At 39.9% G+C, this 28000-nt stretch overlaps 2 protein-coding genes across 10 annotated transcripts in view; both read right to left on the bottom strand.

Annotated features, from left to right (window-relative positions):
- Positions 1-242: 242 nt before the first annotated feature.
- Positions 243-7526, bottom strand: SAXO1 (stabilizer of axonemal microtubules 1). 2 transcript variants are annotated; one of them, XM_085530273.1, is made up of 4 exons: positions 7391-7526; positions 7036-7203; positions 5727-5929; positions 243-1417 (listed from the first exon to the last, which is right to left on the bottom strand). In XM_085530273.1, the coding sequence occupies exons 1-4, from the start codon at positions 7411-7413 to the stop codon at positions 468-470; spliced, it is 1344 nt and encodes a 447-aa protein (XP_085386399.1). In that variant the 5' UTR covers positions 7414-7526; the 3' UTR covers positions 243-467. The 2 variants fall into 2 exon arrangements, with proteins under 2 accessions (XP_085386399.1, XP_085386400.1); XM_085530274.1 differs by lacking the exons at positions 7036-7203; positions 7391-7526 and adding an exon at positions 6716-6815.
- The window catches only part of HAUS6 (HAUS augmin like complex subunit 6), a 31788-nt gene continuing 11212 nt past the window's right edge, over positions 7425-28000 (bottom strand). For 3 of the 8 annotated variants that reach the window (XM_032441215.2, XM_085530269.1, XM_032441217.2), the window contains 4 exons: positions 27412-27597; positions 26469-26604; positions 25110-26099; positions 7425-7570 (listed from right to left, as the gene is read on the bottom strand). In XM_032441215.2, coding sequence (XP_032297106.2) covers positions 7425-7570; positions 25110-26099; positions 26469-26604; positions 27412-27597 — 1458 coding nt within the window. Of the gene's footprint in view, positions 7571-19748; positions 21584-22933; positions 23231-25109; positions 26100-26468; positions 26605-27411; positions 27598-28000 lie in introns of those variants that run through there. The other 5 variants (XR_014939867.1, XM_015849064.3, XM_085530271.1 and 2 more) reach the window with 3 other exon arrangements.

Genomic DNA, 28000 nt, shown 5'->3' with positions numbered 1-28000 from the left:
TGTGTATGCATGTGTCTTTGATGAAAGTGAAGGACAAGGTTGTTACTTTTAGCTTTGATTTTGTAGCAAGTAATTCACCTGAAGAGGATGTTGTACTTCTGTCATCATGGAAGTGCCTGAATTCTTATTCACACAGTTAATTACACCACTGTAGGTTGTCTCTTTTTCTATCTCCTGAGCAGGTTATCTCTTCCAAATAATAAAGCAGTAGTTGGGAAAAAGTATACAGAGAGAAACAAGAATCAGTTTGTCTTGTCCTTGGCTTTTAAACTTTTATTTATATAATTGATTCAGAAAAAGCCAATATTTGCATATTAAGTTTATTTTTAAATCTTTCCAAATACAAAATCATTTACTGGTTTTAAAGAAGGTTGCAAAAAAGAATCAAAATGTTGCTTGTAGCTGCTTCAGAGAAGCCCTGCTCTTTGAATCCACACCCAGAAAACTACTTCCACTCTCTCTTTCCTTCATTGGCAACCTTGTAGACATCCTTCTTCAGAAGCAGGGACATAGAATTTGTGACCATCAGCATTGATCCCCTCAAAGTTGTATCCAGGTGGGCTTTTGAAAGAGGCTAAACACTTAACAAAACCCTTTGGTGTGTAGCTGGTAGCATAGGTGGTTTTTGCACCAAGTGGAATGTGAGGCCTAGGGCCTGGCCAGGGAGGTTTGTAGCTCTTCGTAAGCGTGAGTGGTTGAGGCAGATAATGAGACCGAAATGTAGTCAAGCAATCCATTGGTTTGTCTGAGAACTTCAGCTCAGGAGCATGAGTGATAGGCTCTACTCTCTTGCACACCCAGGGCTTATAGTCTTCTTTCATTGTAGAAGAGCTGTCAAATGGTTCTGTACTCATCTTTTGCTGGGTCACTGGTAGACACGCCTTGGCTGGCTTGCCATCTTTCTGCCTGTAGTGTAACTGAGTAGTGGTATGAAGATCCATTTTCTCCACAGGAGGAACATACTGAACAGGTTCTTTGGTAAATAGAGGAGGCTGTGGCCAGGGTTTGTATTTTTCCTGAAACTCAGTTAAAGTGAAAAATGGATCATGGAGTAACTTTGGCTGGTGCGGTTTTATCAATTTGGCCGGCTCACCAGCTAGTCCCTTGTAAGCAACTTTGTTAGTAGTGAGGCCATCAAATGGGGCGTCACTGGGCTTGAATTTCTCATATTGATGAACATAACGTTTTTCCAGAGGACGTACCACATAGTTCACCCTGTAATCTGTCATATTCTCAAGGGGAACCTTGCTCTTCTTAGGCAAATACCGAGGTTTGAAGCTTTGAGTTGCAACTGGTCCCCTGAAGTAATACTCATCTTGGACAACAGTTCTGTGGTCAAATTTTGCTTCTGATGGGTGATACCCATGATCTGGTCTGATCATCTCTGTCCTTGGTTCTTTCCATGGCAGATAGTCATCTGAAACATAAGAGGAACGTAGACATTCATCTGAAGTTCTTTGACAATTTTAGGCATTATGAACATACTTTTTTATTACACTTTTTACTGTAATAAATATTAGTTGGCATTGTAAAAGTTGACAAATCATGTCACAAACCCACTGAAAAAGCCACTTTAGAAAACTCCTGTAGATGCTTATTATCTACAAAGAAAAAACAGCAAGTGTCATGAAAATAATTCTGCACACAGCACTTGCCTACAGAGATGGTGAAATGCAAAAGTGGAAAATTTAAGTAATGTTCCAAGTCCTGCAGAGACGTTTTATTCAAGTAACTGAACGCTGTCCTCGTGCCCAGTCAACCAGAAATAGTGACTATGAAGCACCATGGCAAGAACTTCAGATTTGTTCTGCATTTACACTGTGGCTAGTTTAGAGAAAAGACAGAGTATGCCTTTGTCTTCAGGAGGCCATACAGATGCCCCCTTACAACTAACAGGACAAGGAAAATCAATGTCTGTCAAAAATCAACACTCTAAAGACCAAGTTGCAGGGTTGCCTTTCCTCTTTATGCCTTCTCTTAGAATGATCTGCTTTCCTAACTGCACAGATGTGATCATCCTGCTGTTGGCTGAATGTAGAGTTTTGCAGTGCATCCTTGTGTCAGCAAGCTAGTGTGCTCTGTAGCATTTATTCTGCTTTTGGCTTTCCTCTCTGTGATACTCCTGCCATAAGCACAAGCAGGAACCAAGATGGAGCTGGTATGTGTCTCCAATACTTTGTTACTAGCAAAGCTGTTAGAATTTGCATAACAAGACTGCCCTGACCTAAAGGATTCAATTGTATCACTGAGAAGGCTCCTACTCCTAATCCTGCTATCTGAATTCACGACCAAGAGAACTTCTAGGAGGCATTTTAAGGGTATTCATATCTTCCTTACTCAGCAGTACGGCAAGCAAAATGAAGCAATAAGACTTAAAAGATTTACACTCATTCACATTAGAAATCTATCACAACACTGCCTAGCTCTCAGACCAGTGCTGCAGCCACAAGACCATCCTTTTTCCTTCCTAGGAATCTTGTGCAGCTTCCCTTGGAGATCATTATGGTTGCTGGTAGGAAGTTGAAATGAAATAGTCTTGGAGCAAACCCAAGCCTTTTATTTTTCTTTTTTCTTTTTTTCTTTTTTTCCCCCTTTTTTCCCTGCTTTCAAACCACACTGAGAATCATGAGGCAAATAAGCTTCCAGCTGACTGCACAGGAAGGAAGTCTGGATTTCAAAGTACTAGAGAGTAAATGATGCAATGAGGTATCAGGATATTTGAACTCTCCAATCCAAACAGTTATTCCTTCTGAATAGCAGTGGCCACAGTACTGCACAAACACAATTACACAAAGGATGTGTTCATTACAATGTGAAGTTGACCAAAAAAATTCTTTATTTGCCCCAATTAGGTGTCTATTTAAAGTCCTTCTGGTTTAAATCAAGCTGCTCTGCCTTAGCACAAGAGGAGAAAGAGCAGCCATTGGAGCACTCCTCCCAGCAAGAATAGTGGGGCACAAACAGATCCTTGCAAGGTGGTGGAAGGGAAGATGATGCCTGTCAGCCTGGGGAGCTTCCTGTATTCTGTGTCCAAAATGCTTCCCTTACTGAAGCCAACAAAAAGTCTCCAGGGTTCTGTGGGACAGCATTTGATGCCACACCAGGATAAAGACTGCCCTTACGTGAACTGCTAATTAGTACAGACAGCTGTGAATGTGGGCCTGTACAACACACAGATACTCATCTGCTACTGCCAGTGGCACCACAGCCCAGGCCTCATGCTCTGCAAGTTCCAGCACCCTCAAAGCACCCCAAGTGATGATGCTTCTACCAGGGGAATAAGAGAGGTCCAGGCACCACCCACTGGTGGGATCACACCTTGTGCCTCTGCTCGGAGTTCATTGTTATCCCAGAGAGATGTTCCAGTAGGGTAAACCAAGAGTGTATACAGACATGGGACATTATAGGAGATCTGTTAACTAGTGTCAAAAAGGAGAGCTAATGAGACTGGGCCTGTTTCTGAGTAAGGGCTGGTTCAAATATCTAGCAGTTCAGATGACAACTATAAAAAACTATCTGTGTCCCCCCATCTTTGCTGGAAAATAGTGCATTTTGGATGTAACCACAGCTTTTATGAAATATTCAACACACAACAAGAGAGCCTGTCTTCAATTTTAAAAATTTACAAGCTCTACACATTTGGAGACCTCATAGGCATTATGAATTCATTTTATTTAGTGTAAGACAATAGTGCTACTACTCCTTCAAAATATGTTACAGTTTTATTGTAAGTCTAATTCTTATCCCATAGATATTAATAGTTTCCCATGTAGCATGATCTTGAAAACGTTATGGGGTACAGAAGGGAGCAGAGGATATGAACCATATGTTGTTGGAAGGTTTCACACATCTCACTGCAAGCAAGACAATGCTGAAATTAGATTACACACCTCCAAATGGATAGAAAAAGCTACACCTGTGACTGTGAAGAGAATTTCCAAACCTTAGGATGCAAAATTATCTGACATGAATTGTGATGTGTAATATCAACATCTTAAACCTACAGTTTTATCTGGGATATGATGTGTATAGTGGAAAGGAGAAGAATAACATAGTTGGAAAGCTAGTCTAATACCAAAGCAGTACATTTATATGTTTTATATGCTGCTTGAATTTTTGAATTATGATAATTAATGGAATAGCACGCTACAAAATTTCACACTTTGAGTGGCAATACCTAAAACCTAGTAACATTCAGAGAACAGAGCAATGAGAACTTACACTTTTGTGAACCCGGGCCTTTAAATGTGAATTAATTCAGTATGAAACTTGATCTTTCAGGTGGTTTGGATGAAGATTTCCATTTGCAGTGTTTCAAAAAATACTGCAAATTATAACCAAATGTGGCTGCGTTACATTTTATTAGAGCTCTGGAGTAGCAGTTGAGGTACTGACCCAAACATTGACAAAACACAAAGATACACATATGACCCAGACTCAGAGAAGTTAAGAGTATCTAAATGCAGGAGGAAAGATTCTCTGTTTGTGCAAAGCAGCCTCTCTTTGTTGGCTTCACTGAGGCTATTCCAATGGACAACATCTGGTGACGTAGTTTATACATAACAAAACATTCAAACTTATGTACATGTGGGTATTTTACACCTGTGGGTCATGGTCTTCATAAGGAAATTCATTCTAAATAGACAGTATTTCCTGTATCCTTAATGTAAAAATTCCAGTTCCTGAAATTGTAAACATGCAGCTGTACCTAAGTCTGGCTTTCAGTCATTGCAGATGGGTAATAATAATACTGCATGACTGCATTCATATAACTTCAGTTTCTATACTTCCTTTATCATTCTGAGTTATAAGAAAGATTTGTTACTGTATATGGGGATAAATCTCAATGCCAGCCACCAGCTTTTATATCCACACTGAGCAAAAAATAAAATAAAATAAAATAAAATAAAATAAAATAAAATAAAATAAAATAAAATAAAATAAAATAAAATAAAATAAAATAAAATAAAATATTTTTAAAAATACAGTAATGCTATCTGCCAAGCAACACTGGGTAGCTGGAAGTTGTGCAAAGGGGGGGGGGGAGGGGAGGGGGCTGCTCCTTTTGATCAAAATTAACAGTGTTGCTGTGGCTATATAGGTGAAATCTTTCTTCCAGAGCATGCAAATGAGAAGTAATGCTGGTGGAGAGGAAGGAGCAAAGCTTCCTAAAGCCAAACTAGCACTAGCTACTGCTACAGTAAGGGCCCAGTTAGGCACACAGTTCACTGTTTTACCAGGAGAGCTTGAGTGCTTTGGACATCTGCATGGAGTCTGGAAGTCCATAATTCCCATCTATGTCTCTAGCACATCCACATATTAACTTGCAGCACACAAAAAAATGATACCATGCTTCTTGACGTGCTCAAACCAACTGAATTCTGCACCTCTAAAGTGTCTAATCCACTGATAAAACAAAATTATGTTCAGTATATCCTAAAAGCAACACTAATTGGCCTGCATTCTGGGGTTCAGGCAGCCTGTTTCTAATCAGATGACTGTGGGCCTGCCAGACATGAAAAGGAAGTGAACTTACAGTTACCCAGTGTTGTCATTAACATGAGGCTGACTCAGCCTTACACTGTGTCTCCGTGTGCAATTTATGTGCATCTCCAGCAGATCCAACCTGTTGCTGCTCCTGCACAGAACTGTATGCTGTTTCAACCTGCCTCCTTCAAAAATGAAAGTGCTTGTGTAGTCCTGAAAGATGTTGCAAGGATACATACCTGTGTAAGTGGACTTTGTGTTCATCTTGTCACTGGAGATTTCTGTTTCCTGACGGGGGAGGCAAGGAGGTACTAGACAGATAGGGTAGGGGTTATAGTCTCGTTTATAAATAGAGGTCAAATCCATAGCCTCATCACTCTTGACATGCTTTTCAGGTTCTTTAAATTTTGGTGGCAACACTTCATGAGCTATATAATCTCTCCTGTGAATAATAAAAACATTAAGTCTTTTGTTTTAAGTACAGAATTATGCCCTTCTCCTGAACACTTATATAAATTAATATTTCCCCTTGTCTCCACAGACTAATGAAGTATGGATAGCATACAAGCTGTAAAGAAAAAACACAAGCCCTTCAATTTTGGAAATCTGGACCATGACAAAGGAATTTAAGCAGCTCTGGACAATCTGAAGGAGGCCAGATTTGCCAGATTCCCTTTTCTCTCCACCCAGTGAGTTTAACAGACTCATACAGATCTCTCTCTGTTCTACAGTGGAGTTACAGAAGTAGACATAAGTTCTTTTACAAAGCTCACTAATTACTGCAGCCTATCTAGTATGCACAGCAGAGGGAAAAGCAATGTATTGTACAGCAATTCAGCTGAGGATGGGGAAGTAATAACAAGTTTAACAGCAAGACAGTAGTTGAGGAGATAATTATAAGCACAGCCAGGCAGTCAGCTTTTTTTCATGTACCACGTAAAATAAATATTTTTAGATGTTGGGGTAGTGTGATCAAGGATTCTCTGGCAATGGGAGAATTTTTTCTCTCTGACCATTGCAATACAACACAAACTGAAGTGGAGATAACAGAGGACAGATTGATATGCTGATAACTCAGCATTCCTACAACCAAGGCACCATAACATGCAGGTACTGCCTGCAACTCCTGAACTTTAATCAGGGAGTCTTGTTGCTTCTATGTGTCGCCTACCAGCAAAGGCAAGAGTGAGGCAGTTCATGAGCATGTCCATGATGACAAAGGAGTTACCTTTGTCATCAATAAGATCAGGCAGAAGCTTTTGACAGGGGAAAGTGAAGCTCTCAGATTCATGTTAAAGGAATGGGTTCCTTCTTGATTCATTTTTTGATTTGGACAAAATATTACATCACCCTGTGAGAAGGAAGGAAGGGCCTTGTAAGTTCATTCCATCAGGGAAAGGGGCATAGCGCAGCAGTGTAGCTGAGAAGCATGAACAGCCCAGCACTCCATGGAGCCTACTTTGAAGAGGCTCTCCTCATAACCCCTTTCCAATCATCAGGCTTTATCGTACCCATACCCCCTTGAAACTGCTCATTCAGGTTACATACACAAAGCCCCATACATAACACAGAACAAAGGACAAATGATCCATGGCTTTCCAAGCAATATTTCTGTTTGTTTTCTGGAAGTCCATCCATAACACAAAGTGGGCAGACTCCAAGACCATGACTCTGCTGGCGTAGTCGATGTATTCTCCGGTCAGATTACATCTCGATCTTGGGGAAGTACAAGAAAAATTACTGCTTGCCTCCACTACCACAGCTAATTACAGGTGTCTGCACAACACCAGCACGCAGTCTTCACATTCTCCTGGAGACAATCATTTTTGTTTTCTCATTACCCATCTCTCACACACATATTCTCCAATGCACAATCCTCACTCTTACACACTACTTTTCATACTTTGTCATTGAAGTGCCTTCCATGGGTGTCTTTTCTATCTCGTACTCCGCTTTTGGTCTGAAAGGGTCTCTGGGAAGAGTGTTGGGATAAAGAGGGTATTTCTCCTTGTACTCTGACAACGTACATGGCTCCTCATTCCTCTCATAGGGCTTGGTGAGCAAATGTGGACAACGGTGACATCTGCAAGGGAAAAAGTAGAATAGAATTTAGTGTCTCACATTTTTTTAATGACAGCTGATTAAATATGTCTTGTGTGCATTGACTATAGGGTGCAAATGCAAAATAATTGTGAGTATTACAAAATAATTGTATTAGAACAACTGTTACAGCCTTGATTGTTCAAACTGGAAAAGCACAGCCCGCAAAACAATGGATTGTTTCTGCCTTCTTCTATGGCCTGCAGACACAAAAGTCAGCAAAGCCAACAAAAGCAACCTAAGAAAAACAAGTTCACCTAGATGAAGAAATAAAGCAAATTAATTTGAGATAAATCCAAGTACCTCATTCTGTGCTGGACTGGAAGTTATATTGAACACTTCTTTTGTTCCATTTATTTTAGTACACTGTCCTACAGATTTTTCCCCCTTTGATGAAAGGTAATGGGGAGCTGGCTTCCTTAGATATAGAAAAAGCTGAGGTACTTAGCGAGTACTTTGCCTCAGTCTTCACCAGTAGTCAGGCTGTTCGTGTCTGCCAGGATCCTTAGCTTCTAGGTTAGGGTGAGTGGAGTGGTTTCACTGTAATGGTGGAACAAGTCCAAGCCCTCCTCATGAAACTGAACATGAATAAGTCCATGAGACCAGATGATATCCATCCTAGGGTTCTAAAAGAGATGGCTGATGTGGTTGCTGAGCTGCTCTCCATTATATTTGAAAAATCCTGGCTGTCTGGTGAAGTCCCCAGAGACTGGAAAAAGGAAAACATTACTCCCATTTTTAAGAAAGGGGGAAAGGAAGACCTGGGGAACTACAGGCCAGCAAGCCTTGCCCCTGTGCCTGGGAAGATCATGGAGCAGATCCTCCTAGAAACTATGCTAAGGCACATATGAGACAAAGAGGTGATTCAACACAGCCAGCATTGCTTCACCAAGATGCAGATTTGCCTGACCAATCTGGTGGCCTTCTGTGATGGAGTGACAGCTTTGGTGGATGGGGAGTACTTGTTCCAGTACTTGAAGGGAGCATATAAACAGGAGGGGAACACCTGCTGATGAGTGTGGATAGTGACAGGACAAGGGGAATGGTTTTAAACTAAGACAGAGGACGTTTATGTTTGAGATTAGGAGAAAGTTATTCACACAGAGGGTGGTGACGCACTGGAACAGGTTGCCCAGGGAGGTCATGGATGCCCCATCCCTGGAGGCATTCAAGGCTGGGCTGGATGTGGCTCTGGGCAGCCTGGTCTGGGGGTTGACAGCCCTGCATATGGCAGGGGTGTTGAAACTAGATTATCGTTATGGCCCTTTTCAACCCAGGCCGTTCTATGATTCTATGATACTGAGCAGTCATATAGAGCTCACTTGAGTAGACAAGTGAGATAAAAGGGTTCTGTGTTGGGAATAACTATTCACTCATGTTTGGGCAGTAGTGCTCTGATGGCACACGTGCAGGAAAATAGACACATGAACCATAAACATCTGGGTATGCTCCCACCATAACTAGTTATACTTGTCCCAGGATCAGCCAGATTATCAAAAAGGAATCCCCTGTGAAAGTCTCAGCAAGGTTTGCACCTGGATAAGCATGCACTCATCGGGCTTCTGCTTCTGAACTCCTATAGAATTGTTCTAAAGATTAAAACAAGGATAACAATTCCATCATATTTTTGTTTTTTACTGTTCCCTCAGTACTGTATGGAATCTTTCCTTTTTTCAAAAAAAGCCTTTGGTGAACAAGAACCAAAGTAGTTCTATCAGCTTCAGTAGATCAACGTTTTAATGCACCAGGATGGTCCTTGCTCCAGGTGAGAGGTCACTTCTAACAGAAGAAGCTATGATGCAGCACATTTAATACTCCAAGGTGTTAGGGTAAGAGGACAAAGGTCTCTATATTAATAAAGAGAGTCAACGGAAGGGTGAAGAATCCAACCATTTGCACCTACAGTCCTGAGCTTCTTGCTGTCCCTGTGACCCTGTTGAAAAGCACTTAGTGACAAAAACCTTCCCAACACAGTCTGCAGTGTCTCTTTCTGGACATATTTTTGGTCTTTTGGAATTCCTAGGAATTATTCTTCAGCCTCCAAGGGAAAATGATCTACCTATTCTTTTTGCTTCATATGGCTGGCTTCACACTTCCCAAAAGTGCACTTTCCTACCCCTACTCTCTTAAAGCCTGTGACACGGTATACTGGTCTTAAGCTTGGCTTTGAAGAGTGCCCTTATGTCAGCTTTTATGACAGAATTCATTCAAATACGGTGGGAGAAATAGCCATATCACCTCTTTCACCTTAGCCCTGTATATGCAGACACTGGCTAGTGGTAGCATTTTTGCGAATCAAGACTTAATGACACTTCATTAATATAATCAGGTAGTATCCCTTTATAGCTCACCTTCATCACAGGGTTTGGAGGAGCTCTTCCAACACTAGGTTTACAGGTATTTTGGAGCACAGGTTTTGTACAGCTCCCTGCCTATGCTAGGCAGGCTGTGCTGCAAGCACTGAATCCTGTATCCTGAGGGACTGAGCCTCACCCTGTAGCACTGTTGGTATTGGCAAGACAAAGGGTCCTACAGATCAGCATTAGGGTGGGTAACCCAGGTGCCCCCACAGAAGATCTCACAGCAGTAGAAAGGGAACAAGTTGGCTGAACCAACGTTTATCCACTTGCAAACACTGCTGGCAAAGCGTATGTGGGGGGTCTCCTGAAAAACCCTGGATGGAACAAATGCCAGGATCTCCAGCAGACAGCAGACACCATGGCTGCCAAGCATTGTGCTTCTAGTGGGGACCAGTATAATCTTGAAATACAGATGGCTTTACACCTCAGTTGTCCATTCAATTTTTAGGTACATTTCTGCTTTCCCTGCTGAACTTCAAGCATGGAACAGCAACAGAATGAGATGTTTCAGAGCAGGTTTCCCAGAAATGAATCCCCTCATAACATGGCAGAAAAGTAAATCTGAATTTCATGTCTGCCATGATTTTGTATTAAACTGTGACACTTGCCCATAGATATTAGAGTAACACTCTCCAACAGAGTACAAGCAGAATATGATCATCTTTGATAACTCACCACTAGTATATGATACACATAACGAATGCTTCAATTATACGTTCCGAAAGATATTCTTGAAAATATTTTACCAGAGATTAATATAAATAGCAGAGACTCTTAAGAACAAGGAGTAGAAGAATGCTAGTCCTTGGAGTTTGCTATACTTTTCTAATCCTGCTGGCATAATAAGTATGTATTAAAGAACTACACGATGATTCTCCAGTACTGAAGTCACTGCTGGTGTTTTTCATTTGTCAGACTGCACCCTGTTTTCTAAATGCCACTGAGACCAGGATTTTGAAACTGTTAGTTGTGACTGTTAAGATTTTTTTGCTTCTTTGGCTGATGCTTCTCTGATTTTCACCTGTTCAAATTTTTCTTTACTTGATTGTGGTTACCAAGTTAAACTGCACAGTATTTGTAATCAAACATGACAAGGAAAGGTATAGGTTTTGTAGGATGTCTAAGAGTTATGGAAGATATCTGGTAGTTGCGATGAAAGAGCATGGCTTGAGGAATTGGTTTTCTTCCCAAGACAATAGTCAGTACCCGCTTCCCTGTATCTAAGAGAGCTCCATCGTTGCAATGTTTTTAGGTAAAGTTTTCCTAAGTAAAAACTAATGTCAACGTAAGTTCTGTGTTTTCAAGAAAAAACAGCAAACCAAGACTTGAAAGAACATTAACGTAACGACCACTTATAACTTGCAGTAGGTGTGTTGTTTCTCCTACCAATTCTGAAGATCTATCTCAGATTTATGGAGATTTCAAAGGCATTTAACAAAACAAATGCAAGCCTGGAGGAAGGATTAAATAAACACCAAAAAGACAGGAACTGCATGTTAAAAAGCTTAATAAAGAAAAACAAATCAAACATGATTAGTTACAACACACACTGAGCTGATTGCTAGGCTGACTGAAAAAGGTCTGGAAAGCAAAACATTCAGAACTAAGGATTTATTTCCACAGGAGATAGTGTAACTTGTTGCCACAGGCTAGCACATGCTTCTGAGCCACAGGCAGGATATTTGTAGCTTACCCATGTAGCTGTTTACTCCACGTTTAAGGATGTAAGATTTGGTGGACAGCAGATCATATGTTGATTAGAAATAAACACTGATGTGGCACAGAGAAACAGACACTACATATGAATCTATGAATTAAGATTACTAACAGAAATGAATTAGCCTATGGCAGGGGATGGAGCTCAGTGACCTTTAGGGTCACCTCCAACCAAGCCATTCTGTGATTACACGACATTATTATATCTCTGGTCATAGTTTCTCTGCCAGCAAATCTCACTTCACCTCTCAGCCCCACCCCAAAACGAGTTATCACTGTCTTATTTTTGCTAGTGGAAGCAGAAAAAGACCAAGTCACACCACAAAAGCTGCCAAAGACAATTGTACTCAAACCAGTGGCTGCTGAATTCTAGTCCCATCACTCTGTTCCATGCCCTTCATGTCGTTTTCCCTTCCCAAGCACTACGTCAGAAGAGTACCACAACACTAACTTTTTGACAGTAACAAAATACAATCAAAGCTATCCTAAAGTAGGAGCCAATTTCAGTTACTTTTTGTTCAGTCAGCTAAGGACACTCAAATATGAAGGTGAGCAAGCTGTGTTGTCATAGTCTCTGCAGCCTCTCTGGCTAAGAAGTGATGCACTCTCCTGCAAGCCAGGAGTCAGAATCCAGTCACAAAGGTGATGTGACCATTGCTATGTGGGATGGATGCACAGCTCTAAACCAGAACACATTAATGGTAGGCATCTCCCTGTGCAAAGCTTTAGGAATACTATATATATAGTATATAAATATATACAATATACTATAATTCCACTTGTTCATTCCTTTTTTATACAAAGAAGAACTGACTTCCTTTGATCTCAGGGAAATACAATAATTTTAATGAAGGGGCACCTGGAGAGGTCTTTAAAAACCGTTGTAGGCTCAGAGGAACTGGAGCAATACCTTCTACAGGTAATTCCCTTTTACAGTATTGGAATGAGGAGCTATTCCTCTGCAGCTAGTAGACTTAAACTGGTGTACAGCAAGAGGACTTAAGAGAAAAATAACATTCTGTGTTCTTTTAACAGGACCCGAGCTTAGTGCCACAGTAAAAATGAATGCTTCTGCAAAACATATTCTAAAAGCATGATTTCATCAACAGATCCAGCTTTCAGGAAGCATAAGGAGTGCTGATAAAACTTTGCCAGATCTCCGACATATGTTTGCTCTGATCCATGTAATTAGACTAGTTCAGTTGGAAGCAACCTACACAGGTCATCTAGCCCAACTGCCTGGGCAATTCAGAGAGAGACAGAAGTTAAAACTAATGAAGGCATTATTTAAATGCCACTTATATGTTGATGCATGGGGCATCAACCACCTCTCCAGGATGTCTGTTCCAGTGTTTGACTACTCCCATGGTTGAAAAAAGTAAAAATCCAAATGTCCAATCTGAACCTTTCCTGTTGTAACACTTTGCCAGTCCTGTGCATCCTGTCATTCATAGCCAGGAGCAGAGCCCAACACCTTCCTCTGCTTCCCCCCCCCCGAAGGAGCTTCAGAGAGTAGTGAGATCGCTTCTCAGCCTCCTCTTCTCCAGACTAAGCAGACCTAGTGCACTCAGCCTCCCTTGACATTTTTTCTGTATTGTGTTATATTCAAGTTATATTCAAGGTGAGGCTGCACCAACTCTAGACAAACCAGGAGAATCCAGAATCCCCTGTTTTGACTAGCTTGCAGTGATAGAACTAATGCACCCAAAAATTCAATTTGCCCTCTTGGCTTCCAGGACACACTGCTGGCTCTTTCTGAGCCTGACGTCACTGGCACCCAGATCCTTCTCTGCCGAGCTGCTCTCCAGCCACCCACCTTTTCCAGTCTGTGCTTGTGTCTGATACTACTTCACCCCAGGTGTGGAATTCCAATTCCAGCCATAAGGAAACTGCTGAAAATCCTGGAATTCTTAACATATTTCCATTTCTGGAACTAACAGCCATTTCATTTATTTATTTATTTGCTGTTGATGGGTGAAAAGCTTCCATAATTTAAAAGAATCAGCCATTCTGGGGAGAGAATAATTTCCTAGTCAGCTCTTCCCTTTAATAACATGGCTTTTGCACTCTGATCTATTCGATTACACCACCAGAATTTCACTGTTTTCAAATTAAAACTGAGTCCGTAATTTCTGACAGCCTTTCTTAGTCAACCTTCTTTTACCCTAAGAAAAGAGACAAACAAGAAATTGTCGTGTACATGCCACACAGTGGTTGTTTTTTTACTTCAACTCAGAAAAAGCCTTAATTTCAGACAGAGACTTGAAGCAGTCTCTTTCAGTCAATAGATACAAACACTTGATGTCAAACTGGGACTATTCACAGTGGATTCATCACTCTAAGCAACAGTTGAACAATGGTACCTTCCGTCTCCTGTGTATTTATACATATTTGTTACAAGCACAGGAATGTTAAGTGAAACAATTAGCAATAATAGACCTCATGGAGGAAAATTTGATTTGGTTTCTGCCATGATGATAACATTGGATAACTATATTATTGTTGCATGTGGCTATCCATGCTCTAGTTCTAAAAGGACAGGTAACAGTTGATAGTCTCTTTATCATGAACAGATATGGACTAACAAGGTTAGATCCCAGACAGAGAAATAGGTTATCAGAAGTGTTGTTATCAAGTATCAACACTAAGACTGCCTGTCCTGACTACTCCAAGCTGACTTTCACAACACATGTAAGAGAGTTGGGTAAATTAGGTCTGTAGAAAATTGCTTTTCTTTTTTCTTTTCTTTTTTTTTTTTTTTTTAATGTTTTAATTACAAACATAGAAAAATAAAAAAATCTGTTACTCATGTACGCTAATGATATAACCTTATACGTAGCCCAAGACAATTCATCTCCATTCAGTGTGGCCCAGAGAAGCCAAAAGACTGGACATATTTTAAGAGAAAGAGCATTTCTTGGAGAGTTACAAGTTTTTCTTGCTTCAGTACCAGTACTCAGTAGTACTAAGAACTTGTACCAGGCTGCAGCACAACACTCAGTCATGAGGCAGTTGTTTGAATGTTTAAGCAGAGCTGTAAGAATCATGGAAGGATCAGGGGCATTTCACACACAAAATCTGCATGAAATACTTGCTCCTTTACCTCAAATTTTATTGAAGGGGCATTTATATAGTTAAAAGATTACATCTCTGCCTTTGTCTAGCCCTTTGAAGGAATGGTATGAGGGCTAATTTTTGCTAATCTAAGTGCTGGAATTTATCATCTTGATTTCCTAAAAACTTTAGAGAAACCTAAGATAGTTCCAGATCAAATCTAAGACATGTCTAATAATGGTAAACTTGCACGGAATGAATTCCAGCACCTTCTTTATGAAAACACATACTCACAAGCACAACATATCTTAACACAAACATACCTAAGCCAAAGTATTCTAGGCTTTCCAAACATGTGGCGAGAAGTGCAGTATCCAGCACCGCATTCAGCTTTGGCCAGAATAGTTAGCAAACATCCTGCTGCAGGGCAAATTAAAAATGTAAGTGAAGGGGCACTACATATGCCTTCCAGGCCATCCTTCCTATTTCCTAGGACATATAGCTACCCATGGGAGCTCAGATGCAGAGAGCAAAGCAGAGCAAGGATGGGGACCACCTTGCTGGAAATATTGCATCTTCTCAGCTCAAAGATCTAGTCAAGCTACCTACTTTGAATACTTTCAATACTTTGAATCCTGACTGCAGGTTTGCACTGTTTCCTAGTGGTTGTGTGAAATAGGCCTTAGTCTTCCTCATGAAAGGTGAGGCAACAGATCAGTCCTGTACAGCACTTCCTGCCCCATTGACAGGGGCCTGGACCAGAAAGGTAGAGGCTAAAGGCTCTGAGGAAGAAGACTGGCATTTTCCCTTCATTCTTCATGTTTGGCCCTGTGCAAGATCTGTAGGACAATCCTGTTGTCTCTCTTTCCTAAACAGTCATTAGGGCACAAGAAAAAACAAAGAAGGACAAGTACCTGAAAGTGAAACTTTCCCACTCACCTGTTGAAAGAGATGAAGTGCAGCATTAGCAGCTGTAAATGCAGAACAAGTTCTACTTGAGTTTGAAGTAAAGTTACGGTTAGCAGGCTGTCCGCATCAAACCCAAGTCACTTTTCTCTTCAAAAATGAGTAGCTATCACTAAAAATGGCAGTGTGGAAACCTTAGATCATCACAAGTCATTTAATAGATAGCAGTTTCACAGCTGTCACAAGGAAAATGAAGCTCACCCAGAAGCACTTCTTGTAACTATCTTGATTACATCTAATGGCACTAGTTAAAACAGAGCAGTTGTCACTAACCTCATACACCAAACATATTTTAAAAAGTAAGACACCATAAAGGGACGAGCTGGTACACTTGGCAAATATTATACCTTGTTCACTGACGTTGAAAACACGGTTCTTCAGATTTCCCACCATAAGAGACTGTACAGCAGGCAAGTATGTGGAGGAAAGAATCTACAAGCTGAAAGCAGATACACTCTAGTGCACCAAGAGATGAGGAACATGCTGGGAGCAGAAGCAGCAGAGAAGGTATTAGAATCAATTGGACTTTTATGATGGAGTGACAACATCAGAGGACAAGGTTGGATGCCCTGCGATCTACTGAGATGTCTGCCAATTGCAGCAGGACTGGATTATCTGATTATTAAAGGTCCTTTCCAACCCAAACTATTTTACAACTATGAGTATTTACTACAATAACAATTTTTTGCTACAAGGGTAAAAATAACAAAACAAAAACAAAACAAAAAACCCAACACCTTTGTTTCTCTGGCCACCACAGCTCATTTTCTACAAAATATCTGCCAGGGCTACTGAACTCCATATTTTTCAGTCAATATTTACTTAGTCTTCTCATTGAAAACAAAAGTTCTTTCTGAATCATACAGCAGAAGTGGAGAAAGAACTAGAACTGATGCCTTTTGCCACAGAAAATGTCACCCATGTTTAACTGAAGTTTATAGCCAAGCAAATTAATTCTAGGAAGAGAATGAAACATTTTCCTGAACTAAAAGGCAACACACAATAAATGCAAACTAATTTAAGCATCAGATCTACCTCCTTTGATTTTTCTTCCAAAATAAATGCTCTTGAAAGGCCACCAAGTGAAACCCTAATGCTGAGGTTTGGAAACAAAAGCCAACATTTGCAGAGGACTGGCAGACCAGGCGCAGCCAGACCTACAAACCCACAAAACTGTTTGACATGCAGAGCTTTGAAATGTCGGTTTTCATGCTGTGGCCAATAGTAAACTGTTTGGCTCCAAACATTTAGCAAAGCGTCTCTGTATTTATCGAACAGTAAGCAGTCAAAATATTTGCAACTAACATTGACCTGCTGCCATCTTCTGGTGAAAAATTAACAATGAGGGCAAACAACGGGCAAAAACAATCGGTTCTTGCAAGCTCCCATTATCTTGGGCTTTGCTCTTATGGTAAGCAGATGGGACATGACTCATGCAGTTGTATTACATTGAGGCAAGCAAGCTGTTCAGAATTGTCTCCTGTGAGATCACAAAACAGTGATCTCACAGAATAAGATTCTTTTCACAAACCCCCTTTCACCCACTGTCCAAGACTTAGAATGATCTGAACAGTCCGTCAGAGGAACAAAGTGTCTGCAGCAGAAAGAAGCAGCTAGTACTCTACTTGTAAGAACAGACAAATCCAGCAACAATAAGATGTGCTTCAAACGACATCTACTTACATTCACTGTAAGTTGAAAGGACAAAAAAATAAAAATAAATAATCAGAAGTGGAAATCAATACTAAATAGTCAAGACAAGGTTATGCTAAGCAAGTCAGATCTGCGAGTATGCACTCTACTCACTTCTCCTACCACTTAGACTTGAATTTTGCCAGCTCCTTGCATTAAATGTATGCGGCTCAGACCCTGGGATATAAGAAAGCACCATGTAGTGACTCCAAGGGGAAATCTGGGATTCACACCCCCAAAAGTCCTTTCTTTCCACATACGCAATAAGGAGCATCAAACACCTCATCACACTATACCTAAACTGATGGAAAGGGATGAGAGGTGGGACAGCTACACTGAAGGGCACGAGTATATTAGTTTCCAGGCTTAGAATATCCAGCAGAAATACATCAACAATTTGCAAGTCTTTAGACTATTTAAATGCAACCATATCTAGATCACAGATTGATTCACACATCAAACTGAAATTTAGAGAGACACTATTTCAAATATTTAAACAACATGGTTGCAGAAAATAGTACTCATAAGACACTACTGCCACAGTTCAGCTGAGTGTGAAATACTGCTAGGGGTACAAAACTTAGGTCTGAAAATTACACTGGCAAACTACATAACAAAAAGGCAAGCAGATAATTTGCAGATGGCTACAAGTCTCACAAAAAACACAGTACTCATATGCAGTACAGTGGTTCTTTTCCTTCAGGGAATACAGACATCCCGGTGCACTCACAAACATGCTTCGCCAAAGCCTTTTCAGGCAAAGAATGGATTCTAGAAAGGAAATTGAAAATTGATTGAAGCCCACAAGTTCCTAGCTGGCTTAAAAAGCCAACATCTGTACAGTACCTATCTTCAAAACCCTGCCAAGAGCAGTTATCTGTGCTGTTGTAAACTGAACTTTAGGACTCAGTCTGAATGGAGGATTAAGAGGACAACCAGCTTCTCTCATTAGAACGTACAGTTGTTCATTGGTCCATTAATTTACTTTTAAGCAACTTAATGATGCTAATTTTGTTTGAAACTTGTTAATCTATCCTCAAAGTTTCCTTCTTTAGTAGTTCCCTTTCCAAGAATGTTATGCTTCCACACTGCCACATTTAGAAACCATTGGAATGTCTAACACCACAAAAGCTCTTCTCGATCCATTTGTGAACAGAAATTTCAAAATAACAGATTAATTTTGCACTCATATCTACCCCCTCCCCCTGCACGCTCACACAAAAAAAGAAAGAAAATTTTGCCGAAATGATAAACTGTACGTCAACGAAATCATATTTGCTGACAATTAGCAGCCCCCACTACTTGAGAAACAATGCTTAAACATATGTTGAGTAAAACTGGCCTTGGTCTTTGTTGGTAAAGCCTTGGTCTTTACTGGTAAGACAGTACCAATAACCTGCAGGCAAGCAGTAAAAAAATCCTAAGGTGCGAGGCAATTTTATTTTTGCTATTTTACATAGAATCACCAAGTCTGGAAAAGAACTTCAAGATTATTCAATCCAACCATCCACCAGTCACCAACATTTCCCACTAACCTATGTCACTCGGTACAACATCTAAACACTTCTTGAACACCTCCAGAGATGGTGACTCACCACCTCCTTGGGCAGCTCATTCCAGCATCTGACCACTCTTTCAGAGTAGTATTTCCTAACATCCAGTCTGAATCTCCCCTGGTGCAACTTGAGGCCATTTCCCCTAGTCCTATTGTTAGTTACATGGGAATAGAGACCAACCCCAACTTCATCACAACCTCCCTTCAGGTTGTTGCAGAGCGAAAGGTCTCTTCTGAGCCTCCTCCAGACTGAACAATCCCAGTTCCCTCATCTCTCCTCTGAGTACTGAACACAGTACTCAAGGTACAGCTTCATCAGTGCTGAGTACTGAGGTACTGGAAATTGTTTACTTTCTGTGATTATCTGATTCCATGCACCACGTTCTTTGCCATTACTTCTTAATACAGTACTGCCAGTGTAGCAGCAACCCACATTCCAGTTGGATTTTTCATAAGACAGGCCATAGCCAAGGTATTAACTACACCCTATTTAGCTGTTCTTACAAAACATCTATCCTAGCAGCTTGTGTAGCTTCTGAAAGATTAAGAGCCTCAAAAGCAAATGTATACACTATTTGGATACAGTAAGAGGATCCTTTTCAATCCAGATACAAATGTTTTAAGTTTAGCCCACTAACAGAATAATCAAATCGCTGTTGCTTTTCTTTAACACAGAAACCTCAAAGTCAAATCTAACCACTTATCAAATAAAGGAATAATGCACACAGAATGAAGAATGGAAGGAGCAGAGGCATTTGCAACTTAAAAATAAGACAAATAAACATACTTAAAACATGCTGAATGGTAACAAAAAATACTTTTCTTGTATTTACGTGCAAATAAACATGTATTTATTATTCATTTGTTATTCATCATGAGTAATACATTCATATCTGACATAAACTCTGGATCAGCATCTTATTCTCTAGTGATGATTTTACAGCTTTAAAACAAAGTTGAGTCAATTTTTTTCCCCACTTCATCTTTTTTCTTTTTTCTTTTTAGCTTGCAAACATGAGAAAATGGATCTTAAATGGTTCCTAAAGCTAGTTATTGCATTCAAGAGGATGCATACATTCAAAAGACAAAAACACTAACAAATCCCGCTGTTTTCAGTAGTCTTGCCTATTTGCAAAGTTCTCACCTTTTCCATAATTTGCATGTTTACAGAGGAAGTATCATTTTCACTAATTAAATGCGCTCAAAGTTAGTAACACACATTTTCAAAATGTATTTAAAAGCAGATTTATGACCAAAATGTTAAAAATACAAACAAATTGGGAAGTCTCCTTGGCATTCGTATACTTCCACAGAAAAGGAAAAAAGAAAACAAGAACTACATCATTCAATACACCCTACATGGACAAAGAATTATAATTTTCCATTTGTAACTTAAGAGCAGTGAATAATATCTGTAGCACTAACAAGTAAGTGCGTCTTGTGAGCCAGGAAGTTCCATTCCAAGTTCTTCCCCCCATACTCTTTTACATACCCACAGGAGCACAGCTGACAAATGCATGTCTTTGAGGATGGCTCTGCGTGCGAAGGCTCAGGGGACACTGGACTCATGTTTGGTAAGAAAAATGTCTTTCCCAGCAGATGCCCTAGAGCAGAAAACCACTTCAAGTAGCAATGACTCGAGACAATTATGTCAAAAAGAATCGGGAAACTTTAAGAAGCAGATCATAGTGTCAGAGCACATCCTAACTGATCAGCTCCTTCCCTGGCTTGTATAACCAAGCTCTTTTGCCAATATCCTGACCAGAGCTCTGTGGTTCCTGCTTTCAAGCATTTTCCGACCAGGGCACAAGTACTCGGGTCAGTTTCCTAGGAAGCCTTTGTGAAGTCACCACCACCAAGCTCTAGACCTCCAGTCTGCAGCAACACAGCTGTGCCTGTTTCAGACAGATATAATCTTGAGCTGCTCAGCCACAACTATATGAACATGGAAATGGACTATCATAATGTTACTGTCAGTTACACTTGAGTGTCATGAAAATAAATGTATACGTTACACAGAGTGTACATATTTATATAAATCTACTAGGGAATATCTACTATTTGAAAATAAAATAGCATTAACTCTACCAGAAATCATAGATTGAAACTTCAATTTGAAATTTTAGGACAAAGCCTAAAGGAATTGTACTAGAAATTCTACTTCAGTGGAAGAAATATATTAAAGAAAAGGGTCTTTCTAGTACTGAATAATGATGGTAATGCTTGCCCATACATTTCAAGAGGAGATAATCCAGTATAGGTAGGGTAACAAATAATTTACTATTTTAAAGGGGGAGGATAGAGGCATCGAAAACTTTGCTCTTTTTCCTTTGAGTCTTTATGTAACTTTAGAAAATGGAAAAACAACAACCTGAACATCTGCTGTTTTCAAAGCTGTGTTTACAAAGGAATATGTAATTTTGTATGTAAGTTTTGAGTTGTTCACAGAAAACTACTGTAGACAACCTGAAACACAAGAAATCAAAGCAAGCAACTGACACTGACAAGAAGTCTGACACACAGGCTGGACAGTGCTTAGAGAAGTTATGATGCAGTCAAGTGCACCACAATTTTAATATTATCATTGTTCATGTGCTTTACAAGGTCTATAACGATGGTCACTCCTTTGTGCTCAGCTTCTTAGTCAAATTATCTGGAGGAAAAAGAAAATGTATTGGTTAACACAGTGTAATGTTCAATTAGCTAACAGAAATACTGTCCCAAAAGTATCTGACATGTATTAAAAAAGTAATAAAATGTTATTTCCAATTTTGATAGCCAGGTAATGTTCAATTAACTGACAGAAAATACCATTCCAACAGTATTTAGCACACGCTTAAAAAACACAAAAGAGCACTTCAAGTTTTGAAAACTGTTCTAAGTCTGATAAAATCATCTATTATCAATACAGTCACAATTTTATGTTGCTAAGTTACTTATATAGTAGAATTTAGAGGAAAATATAGAGCAGGAGCATTTATGCTCAATTTTAAGAGAAAGTCTGGAAGCTTAGTTAAGAAAGTTTGGAAGAAGCAAAGCATTAACTAAGATTGCTGCCCTGGACATCAGGAGAGCTGACTTTGTCCTCTTCAAAGATCCACCTGGAGGTATCCCTTGGGCTAGAGCATTAGAAGGCAAGGGGGCCCATTTGAGCTGGTTAACACTTGAACACCACTTCCTCCAATCTCAAGATCGGTGTATTCCTAAGAGTAAGAAACTGGGGAAAGCGGGCAAGAGCAAGTGTGAATGAGCAAGTTACTCATGGATAAACTAAAAGGAAAGAAAGTCCTTGAAATGGGAAAAACAGTCTGTCCACATAGGAGGAACGCTGGAATGTTGCCAGGGCCTGTAGGAATGCAACACAGAAGGCTAATGCCCTCTTGGAATTAAGCCTTGCAAAAGAGGCAATGGATAACAAGAAAGGTTTTTGTTTTCTTTTAAATATGTCAGCAGTAAAGAGACAAGGGAAAACGAGGGTCCCCTACAAAATGAAGTGGGTGCCCTGGTAACAGGGAACTCTGAGAAGATGGAGATCCTCAATACCTTCTTTGCTTCAGTCCTTACAAAGACTGCCCCTCAGGAAATTCCAGACCTTGGACATAAGACAGTCTGGGTAAAGAAAGACTCCCTGTTGGTTGAGGAGGATCTGGTCAGGGAGCAACTAGCCAAAATCAGTGCACACAAATCCATGGGCCCTGATGGGATGCACCCACATGTGCTGAGGAAACTGACAGAGGTGACTGCTGAACTGATCTCTTATCAATAATCTTTGAAAGGTCTTGGCAAATGGGAGAAGTGCCTGAAGACTGGAGGATAGCCAATGTTGCTCCAGTCTTCATAAAGGGTAAGGAAGAACCAGGAAATTACATGCCAGTCAGTTTCACCTCCAACCTTGCAAAAGTGATGGAATAACTTGTTCTGGATGTCCTCTCCAAGCAATTGGAAGACAGATATCAGAAGTAGTCAACATGGATTCCCTAAGTGGAAATCATGCTTGACCAACCTGTAGCCTTCTGTGATGTCATCACTGGCTGAGTAGATGCAGAGAGAACACAGGATGCTGTGTACCTTGATTTTAGCAAAGCGTTTAACAGTATCTCCCACAACATCCTTATTATGAAACTTAGAAAGTGTGAGATAGATAAATAAACAGTTAGGTGAGCTCAGTGAGGTGAGCTGAGGACTGGCACAGTCCAGAGGGTTGTCATCAGTGACAGTCTGATTGGAGGCCTCTAAATAGCAGCATCCCCCCTAGAGATGTGTGCTGGGTCTGGTCTTGTTCAGCGTCTTCATCAATGATCTGGATGAAAGGATAGAGAACAATTTCAGCAAGTTTTCTGATGATACAAAGCTGTGAGGAGTGGCTGGCACACTGGAAGAACATGCTGCCATTCAACAAGACCTGGACAAACTGGAGAGTTGGGCAGGGAGGAACCTAATGAGGTTCAGCAAGAGCAAGCATAGAGTCTTGCATGTGGGGATTAATAACTGCAGACATCAGTACACAGATTAGGAGAGGATCTCTGCAAAGAAGGACCTGGGTGTCCTGGTGGACAACAGGTTAGCTATGAGCCAACAGCGTGCCCCCTGTGGCAAAGCAGGCCAATGGTATCCTGAGGTGCATTAAAAAGAGCATGGCAAGCAGGTTGTGGGAGGTGATCCTCCCCCTCTGCTCAGCCCTGGTGTGGCCACATTTAGAATATGCCCAATTCTGGGCTCGACACTTAAAAAAAACAAAAACAAAAAAAACCAGGGATCTCCTTCTAGAAGTCCAGTGGAGGGCCACAAAGATGATGATGGGCCTGGAGCATCTCCATCATGAAAAAGGCTGAGTGACCTGGGTCTGTTCAGCTTCAGTAAAAGAAGACTGAGAGGGGGATCTGGCTAATGTTTATATATATCTGAAGGGAGGTGGGAGGTAAATGTAAGAGGCCAGGCTCTTCCTGGTGTTGTGTAGCAATAGGACAAGGAGTAATGGCCTAAACTTGAATACAGGAAGTTCCATGCAATCAAGAATAACCTCTTGGTATGGGTGATGGAGCAATGGCACAGGTCTCCAAGAGAGGCTGCAGAGACTCCTTCTATGGAGACAATTCAAGACCTATATGGACACCTACCTATACAACCTATTGTAGGGTGCCTGCTTTAGCAGGGTGTTGGACTTGATCCCTAGAGGTCCACTCCAACCCTGCAATTTTGTGATTCTGTATCAAGTTGCCCCTTACACTGGCTGTACAGACCAAAGTATCATCTACTCAGTGCTTTGATATGAAAAAAAAAGCAAATGGCACTGTCACACACTTACAGGATCTCTTCACAAAGCACTACATCAAAGCAACACCAAAAAGGTATTAAGTCATACAGAACAACGTGGGTGAAGAAAGACTTTCTTAGGAAGTCAGCATAAGTAATTCCTTCTGAAAAATATCCTTCAGAGCAATATCCCAGCAGATGCCCTGTAGCATGGTCTTGTTTCTCTCACTCCAAGTAAGGTAAACTAGGCAATATAACCTAAGCCACTTACATTTACAGATAATGTGAGTCATTGCATATTAAGTTTTTCTTGACAAGTATTACTTGAAAAAGCATCACTACCTTTTGCCTGATTATTTAAAGTGGCAATCCCTCATAAAAAGCATAAATCGCACTGCTCCCTGAGACTCCTAGTATATCACTAAAAATATATGTTCTAGTGGAGTACAGCCATTACTGGCCCATCTTTATTCATGCACATCAAAAGTTAACCTTGCACTTATTTATTCAGTGTGCCAGTGGTTAAACAAAAGAGGTCATACAGACTACAAATACCTGAGACTCCCACAAGTTTATATGGCCTACTGTGTATTTCTAAAGATCTAAATGTGCTCAGGGTAAACATTATTTCAAATCAACTTTGTGAATTCTCAAAGTTTAACTTCAGCTGACTCTGCTGCTAGCACAACTATAGTGTTTTCGTTGTTTGTTTGTTTTTTAAATACCTTTAAATTTCCTTAGAAAATCAGGTAAGATCTTCCTTGAAAGACATACATAAAAACAGAAAAACAGAATGCATTTGCTTTGCTTTTGTCTCATCTCCTGTAAGAAATAAGCATGCAAATAATCTTTTGTCCAACATATTTACAGAGGGGTTAAGTTACTCATAGGACAAAACCTGGCTGCTAAAGTACATGGATGCTTACCCTTCCACTTCATCAGGTCTAATGGGATTTCATGAATTTCTGATGCCATTTCTTCTAGGTGTTTAGAGATGGCACGAAAAGTTGTCAGGGAAGGAGTTCTGTCAGGAGGCAAGTGGTGATGTATCTTGGTAAACTCTTCATCCAGAGAAAAGTGCAAATCTTCAGTTTCTTCATCTTCTGAACTAACACTTGGGTCTGAGAAATAACTTAAAGATTCATCTGCAATAAATACCCCATCCAGTTCCTGTTCTTTTTCAGAAAAACTTGTTACCAGCATTTTGTATCTCCTGAGTATATCATCTAGATCTGAGCTCAAATTCTGAGTGTTCCCTTTACTAACTGTATCATCTGGCATAAACACATCATCTGAAAAACCCAAAGCAGATTCAGACATCACAGATTTATTAGGACTTCTGCAATTAAGCTCTTCTGGAGTAGTCTCATCCAGCAGCCCACAATCACGAACTTCACAACTGTCAGAACTTAACTCTGGAGACACATTCCACTGCAGATCTTCATCCGCTAAATCCAAAAGGTGATTTGAAGGCAGAGTTTTCATTTTACTACTGTCTTTTGAAGAAATACATGGAGTTTTCAAGCTCTTCTCTACACATACACATGTTGGTTCTTTTGTTTTACCTATAAAACTTTCTCCAAAAACAGCGTCCTCTAATTTTTCTTTATTGCTCTCACCCTCTAATATTCCAGATGTTTCTTCCAAAAGCAGAGGTTCACTGATTTGTCTTATCATCCTCTGCTTTTGAGCTGTAAATTCTGCAGAACTTCCTTGGTACTTCTGTTCTGACAATGGATAATCAAAGTCAGGTACAGATGAAGATGAAGCACCACCTAAACTAATGGCTGCCTTATCCTGGATTGTAGGACTGGCATCCACTGGATCATCTTTTATTTCTTCAGTTGAGACCAGCTCTGCATCTGACAAGTCTTCAGACTGAATAGCTTTTCTCCATGTGTTTCTAATTTCAGTAACTAATGAAACAAACACAAATAACATTTTTAAGTTTTTTTCTTTCATACTCCCAACCAAATTTTTCTACGGAATATTTTGTAATGTAAGAAAATCAGAAAGAAAAAAAACCATATATGTAATAACACCTTTGTACTTGTTATGCATAATTTTCTCAGACACTTGCCCCACAACAGAAGTGGATTCTACATAGGAAACATCTATGTTAATGCAAATTCACAGTACTTGTTCACCCTGTGTTACACAAGCAAGCCATTAGGATAATTCACAGAATGAATTATTCTTCTTGTGTGAAACGCATAATGTCAATAAGCTAGCTAAATTTCTCATTAGTGATAGCATATTATATAAACAGAGCATTTTAGACTTACGCAGATTCTCTGGAGTCCGGGGAATTTGTTTCCTTGTCAAAAATGGGTTAAACTCCAGTGAATTAATGAGATCATCTAATGCTTTTTCTCTTCCTTCACCACACTGAGGTGATTCAGATGTCACCATTCTTGCAATCTGTAGAATATTACACAAGAGCAAATTCTGAGAAAACACGATTATAATTTCTTTCTTCCATTACCCACGGCTCCAAGAAAATCATATTTTCTAAATGACTGGGTTAGTTTGGAAACTCCTGATTGCGCTGCTATTTACTACTCAGGCTTACAACGAGAACAGTACCCTACAAACACAAAATTAAGTTATGGAAGCAAAATCAGAATTTGATCAGAAGCTCCCACATGAATCTACCTTTAAAATGAAAAAATACACCCAAAAGATACTGGTCAAGAATGGTGTAAGCATAAAGGTTAGAGTTCCAAAAATAGAACATTCTAACAGATGACAACAAATTGCTGTCTTTCAGTGAAAGACAATTTAATTTTCAAGATGTGGTAAATATAATCATTCTCCTAGAAGAATTCCTTATTTAACTCTTAAAATGCCAAAACAATAGTCAAATCTTTGCCTAAAATTCCCAAGTTCTGTTAAATATTTGAGCCATAGAATTCAGAAATAAAAAGGACTGTTAAATTCTAAATTCATGCCATAGTTCAGAAACTAAAGGAGGAAAGGTGTTAAAAATCATACTGTGATTCTTTAGCAAATGCTATTCACTTTACAACATCTTAGAAATATTCTCTGCTTTGTTCTATGCTTTCAGGTTGTAGTTAATTAGGTTGTCACCATTGCTAAAACTCAGTAGCATCTGTCTAGCAGGAAAAAAAAAGACAACACCTTTTACACACACACATGAAAAGAACTACTTTTCCATAACAACTGCAGTATTCTGAGCGGATATTTATTAAAAAAACTTTTCCTAACCTCTTCTGCCAATTCTTCTCTAGCTTTCTCAAGAATGTCTTCCTTTTCAACAGGTGAATCTGTCTGGGTATCATGACCTTCTGAGTTTTCCCATGATTCTGATACGGCCAACTCATGTTTTTCATCTTCTGAGATCTTTGGAGGCACAGGCTTTTCTTCCCCACTGTCTAGTTCAATATACAAGTCCTAGAGGAATATACAGTAGTTATGAAAAGTTTTAAATTCAAGTCTCAGAAAACTGGCATAAAGGAGATTCTGCACAATTTCTGAGAGCAACAAACTTGGCATTTATATCAACAAGAATATTTCAAGGTTTTAAATTCCAACTAAATACAAGTTATTATGATACTCATTTTATTAAAAATAGGACATAAGTAGTGGCTACAAAAAGGTATCACTACTGAACACAGATGACATCATCTGCAACTACTTTCAACAAACTGTAGCGAACAATAGTGCAGTGGACAACTGTGCATACAAATTCACCTTAGGACACAATACATCTCTAATTTTCACACACGATTTAAAGGAATATCCCAGTCTGACCATCACTCCCAACAAAAAAAAGTCACTTCTGTTTTCATAGGCA

Source organism: Coturnix japonica, chromosome Z (genome assembly GCF_054131305.1).
Source record: "Coturnix japonica strain WE chromosome Z, WE-NBRP24, whole genome shotgun sequence".
Lineage (NCBI taxonomy): Eukaryota > Metazoa > Chordata > Aves > Galliformes > Phasianidae > Coturnix > Coturnix japonica.
This window is presented reverse-complemented; position numbering and strand designations above follow the sequence as displayed.